The sequence below is a fragment of the Schistocerca nitens genome, chromosome 9 (genome assembly GCF_023898315.1).
Source record: "Schistocerca nitens isolate TAMUIC-IGC-003100 chromosome 9, iqSchNite1.1, whole genome shotgun sequence".
NCBI lineage: Eukaryota > Metazoa > Arthropoda > Insecta > Orthoptera > Acrididae > Schistocerca > Schistocerca nitens.
This window is the reverse complement of record NC_064622.1, coordinates 157,018,655-157,033,841: the sequence shown is the minus strand read 5'-3', so window position 1 is coordinate 157,033,841 and position 15,187 is coordinate 157,018,655. Positions and strand designations below refer to the sequence as shown.

Here is a 15,187-nt window from a genome sequence, read left to right as displayed (position 1 = left end):
TAGGGTTTACTCAAAATTCGCCACTCATTATGTTTCTCTGAAAGTTACTAATAGTTAACAAGCCAAGCAAAAATAAATCACTGCAATTTTGGCGGAATTCTTTTTAGGTACTAATGAAAGCAGGGGTGACAGTAGATTTTTTTGGATGGCCACCACATAAGTGTGTATGTGGATGACTCCCACTTAATAACCGAGCGAGGTGGCACAGTGATTAGACACTGGACTCGCATTTGGGAGGACGACGGTTCAATCCTGTGTCCGGCCATCCTGATTTAGGTTTTCCGTGATTTCCCTAAATCACTCCAGGCAAATGCAGGGATGGTTCCTCTGAAAGGGCACGGCCAACATCCTTCCCCATCCTTTCATAATCCGATGAGACCGATGACCACGCTGTCTGGTCTCCTTCCCCAAACCAACCAACCAACCCACTTAATATTTACAAAAAATGTGAGTGTAAGCTTCAGTTTAGAATGGCGCTTCCCCTCTAGCACTAGACTTTTCCCCTACAGTGCTCTGAGCGACCCCCCACCACTGCTGATCTCACCATGCTTTGCCATCCGACTGCGCATCTTGCGGCCACTGCATTTTGTATGCACTGTAGCAGTTTTCATTGTAACGGTGCATCCATATAGTATTATTTTGTAGGCAGGATTCTGTATTTAAAGGTGTAGGTAACTATTTTCTTTGATAAATATCAATGTAATCAGGTCATTATTAAGCTACCAATAGCTAGGGGCCAAAAATGATGTCTCTGTTTCTGACAAAACTTCCATCCCTGACAAAATAGTTCATCTGGATACAGTTCCCTATGAAATAGCATCTAAGAAGTATTTTTGCATTTTGAGGCAGAATTCGCATTTATCGCAAAAATTCAATTTTTTTTCCAATGTCTACAAATAACAAATGAAGATAGCCATTGTCTATCACATTTTTTTGAGAAGTACTGCAAAACCAGTAGGTTTGTTCAGTTGTAAACTGATTGAGGTGCAAGATGTTTCTGTTGATGTGGTGGAAAAAGAAAATTGAACAACAGCTTCTGTAGCGATATTTACAGATTGAATACCACAGTGTTAACATGTGAATCAGTTCACCTAGTGGAACTACTGACACGGGTGGTACCGTATTTACTCGAATCTAAGCCGCACCTGAAAAATGAGACTCGAAATAAAGGAGGGGGGGAAAAAAAAATCCCGAATCTAAGCCACACCAGAAATTTGAGACTCAAAATTCAAGGGAAGAGAGAAGTTTTAGGCCGCACCTCGAAATTGAAACAAAGTCGGTCCATTGTAATATGAGACCCAATTTAGGTCGAATGAAAGACGATACAGTAGTTTGGTTCGAGTTGTAATCTTAGCAGTTAAGCTTTACCAGGTAGCCATTGCTATGCGTCAGGCGCTCCGTCTGTATTTATACGGGTACCCTTCCTTTTTCATGTGCTTCGTCTGGTTTGAATTGATTGCTTATTTTTCTTTGATCTGATAAGTGCTGTTTTCTTTGTTATAGGTGTTTACGTCACTCTAAGCTGAAAATGCATTACTGTACTGCGTCATGCATTGTTTGTCGCATTCTGATATCGCGTGTTGACGGCGTGTCGCCGCTCGCGGCATGGCTTGCTTTTGTCCCGCGCTACCGCCGCTTACAAAAAAAAAAGAGAGGAATCATCTCATTAGCGAAGAGACTGCTATTTGTTGTTACTTACACTGCTGCTTTCTTTGATAATGATCAACAAGAACCAAATAATAGACTGTGTATGATAGAACATGTTCTGAACGAGAGTTAGGCGAAAATTTTTCTCCGTTTGAAAATCATTGCGGCCGCTTCTTTAGTACTTCAAATTCTGCACAGAAATTAGTCATCTTAGATTTAAAAATCTAGTCAGTTGCCGTGCTTCATTACTGACTGTGTCACTATTAGGCATAAGAATAATACGAATATAAACATGACACGATACGTATATTCTTCCACGTTTGCTGTTGTCTCATTCAAGTTTCATAGTTTATAAGGCATACAGGATTTAAATCAGATAGCAGCAAACACGAAAGAATACATGGCAAAATGTTTATATTCGTATTATTCTTATGGTGAAGATAATACTGCATGTGATTCACATTTCATCAGGTTCCTATTAGCAACCATCTCTTCTCACAGGTAGGAAAAAATTGAGAACGCGGAGTTGGCCATATTGACAAACATCCCTAACAGTCTTGCCAGTCGGATTTTTGTAGTACATTGAAATTCTGCTACATTCGAAGATGAACAATACGGAATTTGTATTTACTTCGTTGGATAATGTATGAAAATGCAGTGGTCGAAACTCGGGGCGGAGAAAAAAAGCTCGTCTTCCACCTTCTTTTTTTAAATTTATTTACTGACGCAGAGGTTTTGGCGCCAGTGTTTATCTCTGTGCCTACAAAGCATGCCTGTGTAGCGCTACATATATTCGACGGCAGTAGTTAGTTGTGGCGGCACCTACCAACATTTTTCAGAACTTCCGCCTTTTTGCACTCGATTCTAAGCCGCTGGCGGTTTTTTGGGTTACAAAGACCGGAAAAAAAGTGCGGCTTAGATTCAAATAAATACGGGAAATACACGCATACTGCGAGCTCAGTTACCAGTTACTTCCCCCCCACCCCCAATATATACCACCACAGCGTAGTTTGTTAATTGCAAACACGTCGAGTTTAGGAGCGGAGCAAGCTTTCTGTGTGTTGCAGTTTGACAAAAACTAGTGCGCTACAGCTGTTAAACGGATGTTTAATACTAAGTATGGTAAGAACTGACACCAACAAGGAAGGCCATTTACCACTGCCGCAACAGATTCGTTAAGACGGGTTGCTTGTGCCTGGCAAAGAGAAGTGGAAGATCTGGTGTATACACCACCTCTACCACGTGATGTAGCAGGGCTCTGGGAGAGAATACGGGAAGTGACTGCCACAGTCGACGGATGCCATGCTGGGATGGGTATGGCAAGAATTTGATTAGTTTATTGATGTCTGCCGGGTCACTCATGGCTTGCATATTGATCCATCAATCCTATTTTATTATTAAAAATAGTCATTTTCTTTCCCTTACACTCTGTTTTACCAAATTCATTTTATAAGGATTTTAATTTTTCGCAGCAGAAACCGAAGTTACATGAATTATTATAGCGAAAATAAGAAACAAATTCTTTATCTTTGCCATATTTTCATTTATTCAAAAAGTATGAAATGAACAGTAGTTAATCTTCAGCAAACCAGGATTACAAATTTCAGTGTGATGAATGACTTGCTTTTGAAAAGAGTTTCTCAAGACATGATGTAATAGCAGAAACACGCAATCAAAATTCTTCGCACTATAGTAAGACTTCATGGCTGCCAAAAGTGAAAAGTGAATCTCACATAAGTAGGTTGTTGGAAAAGGAATCAGGATCTTCATTGCATTAGCATTGGGAATTCTTCGCTGATGTACGTCCAAAACTCCAACAAAGACTAATCATTAAATTTGCTTTCAGTGAAGTATCACAAATGAGATCATAAAGTTGTTCTTGCTCTTTAATCGGACATAATGACACAGGAACATTTTTGATGGAGTTTTAATACAATTAAATTTACCACAATCATTGCTAAAATACTTTTCTAAATGAACTTTAGTGTTGCAACATAGTAATGGAGGCAGGCTTTTATCTCCATTGGAAGTATCAGATTATCTGTGTTCTTGAACAGTGACACTAGAGTCCGGGTTACATCTAGCATACCATTTTCCATTCAGTTTTGCCACAGCTCTAAATTCTTTATGAACAACTTCATCTTTTCATTCCAAATCAGCACTTTTGCCTGGTCACCTTCAAGTGCAGTTTCTCAAAAATGTCGGTGAGGTGAGCTATTTTCAGTAGAAAATCTCTGTTGCTGAAGCTGTCTGACTTTTTACCTTCAAGAATCCTCATTCCTCAGTTCAAACAACGTTTCTAGTACTTTACACATATAGAAACCATCGAGCATTACTAAAAGAAGGGCAATTGATTGTGTTCAGCACCCATCTCCTCTCATAACACTGTAAAAAGCTTTGAATTTATAGATTTTGGCTTAACTGTTTCCATAAACATTTGTGGCACTTCATGAAGAGGTGGGCTAAGTTCTTTGGCAGCCATAGCTTCCCAGTGTATTGTGCTGTAAGTCCCTACTGCATCAGGAGCTACAACTTGAACTTTCACTTGCTATCCACCATGAATTGAGGAGTGTTTTTTCAAGTCAACAACACAAAATAGTTTTTCAGGAAGCATATTTTATTGAATAATGGTAATGGTATAAATTGCTGAGGTCTTAACAAAATTATATTTCATAAATAAACTATAAATTATATAATTCAACAGTGAAGAAATGTTTGTCAGCTTCCAGTTGCAAATAAAAAAAGTACATAAAAACATGAATTTTTTCCAAGACTGAACATAAACATATTAAATTTTCTATAATAGCAGTTCTCTATTTTAACCTATCAAAAAGTAATAACTTAATAAATTTGTTCATTAAGGTACTACTTCTTTTCTTTTCTTCTCTTCTCTTTCCTTTTCTTCAGTACACCCAGCTAAAGATGGCATTTGCAACATGTTAGCTTGGTCTGACACCTTGTCTTCACAAAGTCTCTTCATGAAATATCTCTTTTTGCTTCTTGTGCTCCTCTATACACTGTTTCCCCATGGTTTTTTATCTTTCTGTGGGAATGCGTGATTTTTACATAGGATTCCAAAGGCTTTGCATTTTCTGATGATAACCTTCTGTGCTGTTTGTTTGTTGTAATCCTGCTTAACTTCTTATAACCAAGCAGTTTTTAACTTTTTTGAATTATTTTACATTAATTAGTTTTTTGTTTGCCTAGCCCTGTCTATTCTGTAGATGTGACCATAAAACTTAGTGACAAAATAAAACCCCTACAGCCAGCCTTATGATTTTATTTTATTTTGTTGTAACCAGTTTCAATGCGCCATCTTCAGGCTGTTGTTGATGTGGTATTGGTTGATATTATCCCTGTATGTATACCGGGTGATCAAAAAGTCAGTATATGAAAACTGAATAAATCGTGGAATAATGTAGATAGAGAGGTACAAATTGACACACATGCTTGGAATGACATGGGGTTTTATTAGAACCGAAATAATGCGAAAGTTCAGAAAATGTCTGACAGATGGCACTTCATCTGATCAGAATAGCAATAATTAGCATAACAAAGTAAGACAAAGCGAAGATGATGATCTTTACAGGAAATGCTCCATATGTCCACCATCATTCCTCAACAATAGCTGTAGTCGACGAATAATGTTGTGAACAGCGCTGTAAAGCACGTCCAGAGTTATGGTGAGGCATTGTTGTCAGATGTTGTCTTTCAGCATCTCCAGAGCTGTCGGTCGATCAAGATACACTTGCGACTTCAGGTAACCCCAAAGCCAATAATCGCACGGACTGAGGTCTGGGGACCTGGTAGGCCAAGCATGACGAAAGTGGCGGCTGAGCACACGATCATCACCAAACGACGCGCGCAGGAGATCGTTCACGCGTCTAGCAATATGGGGTGGAGCGCCATCCGGCATAAACATCGTAGGTTCCATCAGGTGTTTATCAGCAAAGTTGGGGATGATGCGATTCTGTAACATATCGGAGTGCCTCTCACCCGTCACGGTAGCAGTTACAAAACCAGAATCATGCATTTCCTGGCAGAAAAAAGGCCCGATAACGGTAGATGTGGTAAATCCAACCCATACCTTCAATTTCTCGTCATGCAATGGAGTTTCCGCGACAGTTCTAGGATTTTCGGTAGCCCAAATTCTGCAGTTGTGGGCGTTGACAGACCCTCTAAGTGTGAAATGAGCTTCGTCAGTCCACAAAACATTACTCAACCAATCATCATCTTCCGCCACCTTTTGAAACGCCCACACCGCAAATGCCCACCACATCACTAAATCACGAGGTAACAGTTCATGATACCGATGGATTTTGTATGGATAGCATCGGAGGGTACGCCTAAGTGCCAACCGAACGGTAGTGTATGGAATGCCGGTGCGACATGCAACTGCACGAGCGCTGACTTCCCCTTGCATAGACGAACCCGCTACAGTCTCCATTTCTTCCTGAACTGTCTCGGCAGCATTATGCCTTGTGCTCGGTCGGCCACTACAAGGTCTATCGTTTAAACAACCCGTGGCTTTGAACTTCGAAATCATTCTTGCCACAGCTGCATTTATCAATGGACCTTTACCCGTTTGAAGCCCCTTCCTATGGCAATAGGATCGTAACACTGAACTAGCACATTCCCCATTCTGATAATACAGCTTCACTAAAAGTGCCTTTTCAGGTAACGTCAACATGCTGGCGCATCTGGTTCTCTCTCTCATTACAGCTCCTTTTATACATAATTGTCACTGACATTTTGCTGTCTAGCGCCGTCTGTCGGACATTTTGTGAATTATTTATTATTTATTTATTTTGTTCTAATAAAACCCCATGTCATTCCAAGCATGTGTGTCAGTTTTTACCTCTCTATCTACATTATTCCGTGGTTTATTAAGTTTTCAAATTTATACTGACTTTTTGATCACCCAGTTTTTATATCACATCAGTTGCCAGCATAACTGTATACTCAGAAAATGGTGCATTGAAACTTTGAAACTGGTTGCAACAAAATAAAATAAAATCATTTTTATTTTTGTCACAATAGTAAATGGCAGTCGTCCCAGAGGCCTCCTGCCAAAAGGATGGACATAAAAAAATTAAAAAAGAAAAAACTTGTGTCATCTACATCTTACATCAGTGAACTTGTCCAGTGCTGTGTATGTGTGTAGTTTTTCTGTTAATCCATATGCCATTTATATTAGAAGGCCCATAAATTTTTCTTCAAAGTTTTCACTCTTTCTTTGCAAGGACATCGATTATTGAATGGCCACCTAGAGATGGAGTTTCTGATGTGTGTAGTGCTTCAGGCAAGACAACTGTCCTGTAATGCCGAAGTTTCGCATTATGAGATATCACTCATTTATTGTAGTGATTCCACTTTATTCTGTATGCTCACTGGAGTTTGGTGGTTCTTTCTAAATTGTTTCGTTTGTAGTGGGGATCATACATTATTTTTATGTAGGTAGGTACTTCAGTATTTTCGTTGTTGTGTTCATTGCAACACTTTTAAGACCTTCTCATTGAACTCTCGAGCCGCTTCTTATGATATAACAAATCTCGTTAGTTTTCTTTGCATCATCACCTTTTTGACACTCACATGGTTTCTAGATCTTAGTACAGCTGGTTGAACAACATTCTCGGAATTATCTACATTAGTTTTCTTCACTTAAACAATGATTGGTGGGGAAAAGCATGTTGTTTTGACTTTGCGGATGACAGTGCCTATATATACTGCTATTCAGAAGGAAGACAAAAAGAAGGAACAGATTTCAAACATATATATCTCCCAAATTATGTAATGTAGCATCATAATTCCAACGTTTCTGGACAGACAACAGTCTAAAATTTGAACAGTCCAAGTAAACATTCGTATCATACACCCATCGGTGCTGCTGCTTTCTTCTTCATGGAGAAAACTGTGACAGGACTAACCTATCTAGACAGTCTTCAAAACTGGTTTTTTTCCTCAACTTAAAGTTGATTCAGATGACTTCATCTTCATGCAAGGTGATGCCCTGCCTCATTTCTCTAAGCACTTCCGATGTTAACTGAATGACACCATTCCAGTACATTGGATTGGAAGAGGAGCAGCAGAAGATGATCTTTGTCGTCAGTGGTCTCAGATGTCTCCAGACTTAACACGGTGTGACTTTTACCTATGAGATTATTTAAAAGACCGTGGTTTTATCCCCCCAATGCCTGATATTCTTTTTAAAGTGTGGGACATGGCATTGTTGAAGCTGTGAATTCAATAACAAGAAACCAGGTGCTTCGTGTGTAGCAGGAAATGAGCCACCATTATGATATTTGCTGTGCAACACATGGTGATAACACTAATGCATAAAAATTTCAACTTTTCCATTTCCAGGAACGATGGAGTCATGTTTCTGTCTTTTGTAGTTTGGAAGCCATAAATATTTGAAATCTTTCCCTTCTTTTTGAGTTGCCATACATTATTAATCTGTTAGCAGTATTCTTGGAATTGTACATACGCCATTCATTGCCCAGAACCATACAAATACCATGGTGGTCAGAGCCTCATGATAGTGTGATGGTAATGCATGGTTTGAAGTTTGCTTAACTCCTTTTCAAGGGTGTCAAATATCCTAAGAGGGGGCATGTAATTGTGCCTCCTGACGGAAGTAACGAGCTACTTCGTCGAAAAATGGCTACCACAAGCAGTTGACAGTTGCCAAAACATCATTTGATGTAGATGTTGAGTTTGGAAAATTTTCAATTTTGTGTGCAAGAGTGAGTGTTGGGAAAATGATCTTCAATTCTAAACATTGAGTGAACTCCATCTGTGCCCACTCCACTGCAGCTATTCCATGAAATCCTGTTTTAATTAAAGAAGTATTGATCATGTCAAAAAAGGCTTTGAACTGTAGCTGTTTCAGTATTGACTCTCAAAAAAAGCAGTTCCTGGTGAATGTTACACTCATTAACAAAACAAGCAAAGTAGTTAAATGGGCATCTTTATGAATATGAGTCACTTCATCTACTTGAAGTGCAAAACAGTTGTTACCCCTCCCCCCTCTTTTTTTTTGTTTTAACTAACTGGTTGAGTAAATTGTCACATATGTCTAAAATTCTTCTGTGCTCTGTGTCATTAGAGATAGACATACTTTTCAGTTGCTGAACAAATGAGTTGCCAAATGCTGTTGATATTACATCAATCACTGCTGGTTAAACCAGAGTTTGTGCTACAGTGTGTGGTTCCTTGCATTTATCTGGTAGGAGAATAAAAGGGCCTTAGAAGTCACATTCATGAATTTAGCAAATTCCTTCAGGATAGACAATAGAACAGCCAGTCTCTTGGGGGGGAAAAAAAATTCTTATGGTTTTCCCATTCTCTGGGAATTTTGTGGTTTCAAGATGTCTCTAATTTGTTAGGTTTAATGCTATCAGCAGCTAAAATGATTAACAAATTACACACTGTTAATGAACTGTAACATTGATTGTTTTCATGAATCCTAGCAATAAATAGTTCTCATCATACCTTCTCATTTTCACTTTTGGAGTATCTTCCCTCCCTGCACCAGTTGATGGACCAGTGATGCCTTCCTGACTCTCACTAACAAGGAACTGCTTCATACTGCAGTCAAGTCTTTGTTGCGAAGTCTGAAAGACTGTAAGCAAGCGTTGAGGGATATGAACCAAGGCTTGCACTACATGTGATAACTCTGGATACAGTCACAGTGCAGCTGGTAATGGGCAATCCTGCCAGTTTCCTGTGTCACCCAGTTTGCCTGATCAATTCAGACAATATTATGACCATGGTTTCATTGTAATTGACCGCGTCTGGTGTAACACTGACATTTTGCAAAATTCAGTCCAGACCAACCGCATCTTCTTTGTTCAAAGGGAAAGATAAACATAATTATTTGTTACTAAGATAGTTGCTGGCTTCAAAGCACCCATCAAATGTATATCTGTCGTAGTTGATCATCACAGGCAACCAGTAATACAAATTCCCTCCTGTATTAAAGACACCAAAAATTTCCTGGATAGTCTGAAATACGTGCTTGTCCCACTCCCACCATACACCTTGCTTGACACTACTGATCCCACCTCCCTCCATACCAACATTCCCCAAGTACATGGTCTGTCTGCTGCTGAACATTTCCTCAGTCAGCTCCCACCTGATTCCAAACCTATGAACAGCCTTCCTGCTCACCTTAATCAACTTTATACTTACCAACAACTACTTCATCTTTGGGGGGGGGGGGGGGGGGCAGACATTCAAACAGATCCGGGTGTATTGCCATGGGAACCAGGATGGCTCCTTTCTGTGCCAGCCTTTTCATGGCTCGCTTGGTGAGGGCTTTCCTGGGATCTGTAAGCCTTCAGCCCATATTTTGGTTTAGGTACATTGATGACATTTTCATTTTGACAGTTGCCATCCTTCCCATGTCAAACGTTATCTCCCATGCAGCCGTTGCATTAGAGTCGAACATGCTGATCCCTCCAAAAAACATCTTCAGAGCACACCACTTGTCACTTGGTATTATCCTGGTCTTGAATGTTTTAATCAGCTACTTTGACAAGGCAACGACTTCCTAAAATTCTGCCCTGAAATGAGATCCATTCGGACTGAGATTTTGCATATCACACCTAGAATAGCTTTTTGTCGCCCTCCCAATCTCCACAATATCATTGCCAGACCCTATGCTCCCTCTGCACCCATCTCCCTACCCTGTGGCTCCTACCCCTGCGACCATTCCCGCTGCAAGACTTGCCAGATGCACCTCCTACCACCGCTCTACCAGCCTTGTAACTGACAAAACATAAACTATCAAATGAAGCGCCACCTGTGAAAGAACACATCATATACCAGCTGTTATGTAAACACTGTGCAGCATTTTACATTTCATGGCTACCACCAAGTTATCAGTTAGGAAGAGTGGGCATAGTGTGTACACTGGCAGCACGGAATGTCCTGTTACAGAGCATTCTCTACAACATAATAATCATGACCTGGGTGCCTGATCACCACACGTGGCATCTGAATTCTTCTCCCAGACACCAGTTTCTCAGAACTCTGCAGGTGGGAACTAGCACTAAAACATGCTCTAGGTTCTTGACACCCACCTGGCCTTGATTTATGCAAATTTCTTCTGTCTCGGTATTTAGTAACAGTAACCATTCTGTTGTTCACTCTGCTTTAGGTTTCTGGGTCTTTCATTTTCTGACCAGTCTACTTTTCAATGCCCCCCCCCCCCCCCCACCTCTTATACAAGACATTGCACTTAGCTTTTCACTCATATTAATTTGTTCACAATATTTTAGCAATAATCTCTGTTGTACATGTTAACTGTGTCTTCCACCTTTAAGCTCTCAGGTTTTCTCTAATCTTGTCCAATGCAGTCCCCAATAGTCAGTCTTCTCTTCTTATCCTGTTGGGTAAGTCTCCCCTGGCTGGCATTCTGTATGACTTTTCTGAAATCTAACCCTTTTCCTAAACCTCTCTAGTCCTTTTCCTTCACACCTCTTCCTTACCTTTCAGTCCTCCTGCCGGAAGGAGCCACTGGCTCTGAAATCTTGCATACCTTAAACTCTTTTTGTGTGTGTGTGTGTGTGTTTTCTCCTGCTGCCACTTGGTGAGTACATTTTTTAATCTATCCGATTACTTTGAATGGTTATTGTTATTCATATGTACAGAATGAGTTTGTGTATCTTGGTTATCTTCTATTAATGTGTGCCTTGACATACATCACATCATTGAAGTTTCTCCTTTACTGTATATGTGGAATGTGATGAGTCATGAATAAATTAAATTAAGAAGGCTTGGGCAAATGTGTTTGAGTAAGCTGGTGAAATAAATATTCCATTCAAAAATAGAGTACTGGCTCTTGTGTTAACATTATTGCTTTGTGTTCTGTATTTATCTGCTTTAATAACATGGCAGATTGGAGAGACAGAAACTTCCAGTATGTAACCTGCATTAGTGACAGAACTGGTTACATAATTTTGTGTTTTAAGGTGTGCTCATCGGTGGGACTAACCATGTGCTAGTTAAGCTTTATTGTATGTGGTTTGATTGGTGCATATTAATAATTCTTAACTGGATATTAAATGGTATTGACAATGAATAATCTCGACTTCCCTAATGAGTTAAACAAATAAACTCTTTGGATTTACTACCATGTGAGTGTGTGAGAAAGGTGCAATGTTTTGATCAGTGTCAGTCTCGTCGTCTCCTATCAGTGTGGGCATAGAATAGTATTTTGTGTCAATCGTACAGAAATATATATATAAAGATTTCGTTGCAATAAAATATTCAACAAGTATTGTACATGGCAGTCAGAAACAGTCTGAAAAGCTTATAAGAATGTAGCAGGGTAGGTTGTGCTGAGAAAGAATTGTTAAGAAAAAATTTGATATGTTCTGCCATTTCTGAGTTAATTATCATTGTAGTTAACCAGTCAGCTGTTGCTTGTGTAAATTCAAGTGACCCACCAGATGCGAATTAGTGTCATTTGTGCTTATTGCATTGATGATAGTGCACGAGACTGCTGAGCTGTTGGCTCAGGTTCGATTCTTACTATCATCCGATGCCCAATTTTTGTGTTGCTGTCTGGACAATGTACACTGGAATAACCTTACAGGCTTTTCAAACTGCTTGTGACCACCCAGTATGGTGTAAAACAATCTACTGACATCTCTTTTAAGCATGTAAACAAACAAGCCTAAAAACATGTTCTTCCTTAAAACATTTAAATTTATATTAAAATAAGTCTTCACTAAATGTGTGTATGTATATTTTGTTTTAACAGATGGAGTTTATAAAGCCCTCATTTTGGACTTCTGTCTACCATCTTCTACGTATGCTACAATGGCAGTCCGTGAAGTATTGAAATCAGACACATCATGCTACAGTCAGGCATTGCTGAATGATTACCATGTACCCACAGGCCCAAATGGTACTCCCAAAAGGCGATTGTCATCTGCAGAAAACGGAGATTCAGCATCTTCCTCTGTGAGTGAAGATGTGAAAACGGAACCACAAGATCAAGTAACATCTACAAAGCATCAAGTGTCATCTATATGTACAAGGGCTACGAAAAGGGAGAAGAAGACTACGGATTCAGGTGAGAAATCAGACAGTTATTCTGAGGATGGTGCTCCCAATAAGAAAAAGCTGAAGACTGAACAGAGTTTATCTGCATCCCATAGTACTAACATAAAAATTGATGTTACCCCTATACCAGAAAGGAGAACTAGGCGCAGCAGCAGACTGGTTGCTAGTGATAGTGAAAAAGATCCATCTGCAGTAAAGAATGTTATGGACACAAAAAGTCAGAGCACTGGAGGTGGAAGCAAGCAACGTCATGTAGATAAGGTACTGGAGACTAGTTTTCAAAGTGCTGTAGATTCTAAGCAGTGTGATTTAAAAGTTGACCGGTCTACAGAAAGAACTTCTGTAGAGGTGGTCCCACAAAACAATAAATTAAATGCCCCATTACAAGCCCATGTTACATCCCTGTCAGTAGGCTTGGAGGAAGAGACTGTAAAAAAGAAATTAGAAACTGAAGAAACTAATATAGAGGTAGGTTGTGACAGTGACATTATAGACAGTAAAGGCCATGAGTCAAGTAGGAAAAAGTTGAAAGTTAGTGTAAATAATGACAGTGAAGTAACTACACAGCATGACAGTGGGTCAGAAAGTTCCATAAATATTGCAGTTCAGGCTGGGAATGTAGAATGTTCAGTTAGTTCTGAGGTCAGAACAGAAAATTCATCTGGTGCGTCATCAGAGCAAATGTATGTAGAAAGTAGTATTACTAATATTCAAGTTAAAACTAGCATCACCAATACTCAGATTTCCAAAGAAATGCATCCATGTACACAAGAGTGCAATGTTATGTTGCAGGAAAAGACTGTTAGCTCAGTATTGTCTTCCAAATTAAATGGAAGTGAAACTACAGATCTGAAATCCACTGTTGGTACTGTGGAAAACGTAGTTTGTAGTTCATCTGAGAAGACTGAAATTTTAGCCAGTATTGGCTGTTCACATGAGACTGATGAGAGCTGTGTAACAAGCTCTGTGCTAATGGAGACTGATACTGCTAGAGAGAGTCATAAGACTGATAGGTTGCAAATCCAATCAGACATTTCCAAAATCCATCCAGGGGATGGAAATGAAAGCACAAAATGTGAACTTTCTTGCAGAGAAAGTTCCACATATAATGAAGAAACAGGAAACATAAAAAAAACAACAGTAGAATGTGCAGAAGCATTGGTTTCTCCTTTTCGACATTCAGAAGGAAGTGAAACATCTCATTTAAGTGACACAGAAGTGAAACAAAACTTAAAACAAAGTAGTGGAAACACTGATGCCAGTGTGACTGATGGAGGGAGTGAGATTTTAAAGCATTCTGCACTGGATACTGTTGACCAACCTGATAGACAGACTGAGTCAGAGACTGAAACACAGATTTCATCTGTAAGTGAGATAAAGACTGATGTTGAAACAGTTGCTATTCTTTCACCAGTTGAAAACCCACACGTTACTGAAATAGGTAGTCAGGATGCTTCAGGGTCAGCGGTTTCAAGTACTGTTTTGTCCTCCGATTCTAAAGAGGATGAAAAGCCATCTCAAAAGAAACTGGGCCATACAGGAATCATACTTACAGCCACAGAAGAGGAGTCCCATTCCAGCTCTTACGAATTATGTAGTGCGGACTGTGCAACTTCTCATAGTGGTTTCAAACATAAAAATATAAATAAAGAATCTTCTGAATTGCACACTGCTCCAGATTGTGAAGATAATGGGAATGGGAGTTTAAAGGAGCATGCAGAGAATTTTGACGAGTCTTCCAATTTGTATTCATTGGATCAAGTATCCTTAGAGTCAACTAAAGAAGAGGGGTCAGTGGAGGTGGATATGAAGTCTACGGATGGAAAACGTGCGCTGTGCAAATCTGATGTTGCATTACATGATAGTGCAGTTGGAAACCAGAATATGGAGGAGGGGAAAAATGAGAAAGAACAGAATTGTGCAGATTCTAGTGTAAACTATTTTGTTGATACTAGTTGTAAAGCAGGCACAGAATCTCCACAGCCCAAAGGAAATTCATTGAATCAGAAAATATTAAAACCAGAAGAAGAGAGTAAAACTATCATATCTCCAGGTGCAGATTCAATGCCGTCATTGAGTGAAGCAAAGTTGGTATCAGAACAGGAAGTCAGCACGGTATCTGATGAACATAATTCTTGCACACGCAAACTTGAGAGGAATGAGTTGGATAAAAAATCTGCTACTTCTGAAGTCCAAGAGGAGATAAAAACAGTTCTTACAGATTTGGTCACAGATGCTGTGAAGAATGAAATGGAAATTGTAAATGATGATGTTATACCTGATAAGTCAACTTCAGATATCAGTTCAAACTTACATAATAAGAATGAAAAGTCCCAAGAAGAATCAGTGCAATCTGAGCAAAATATGCAAATGAAGAGTAAATCATCACAGTTAAAAGTAAATGACCCGATTAAAGAAACAGTTGTCATACAAAATTCGGACAAAGAAGGAAGCAAAAAGGAAG

At 39.4% G+C, this 15,187-nt stretch overlaps 1 protein-coding gene across 1 annotated transcript in view; it reads left to right on the top strand.

The window, feature by feature from the left end:
- Window positions 1–15,187, top strand: part of LOC126203787 (uncharacterized) — a 140,850-nt gene that overhangs the window by 109,223 nt on the left and 16,440 nt on the right. The window contains exon 12 of the mRNA XM_049938154.1: window positions 12,419–12,733. Within this exon, the coding sequence (XP_049794111.1) occupies window positions 12,419–12,733 (315 nt within the window). The remainder of the gene's footprint in view (window positions 1–12,418; window positions 12,734–15,187) is intronic.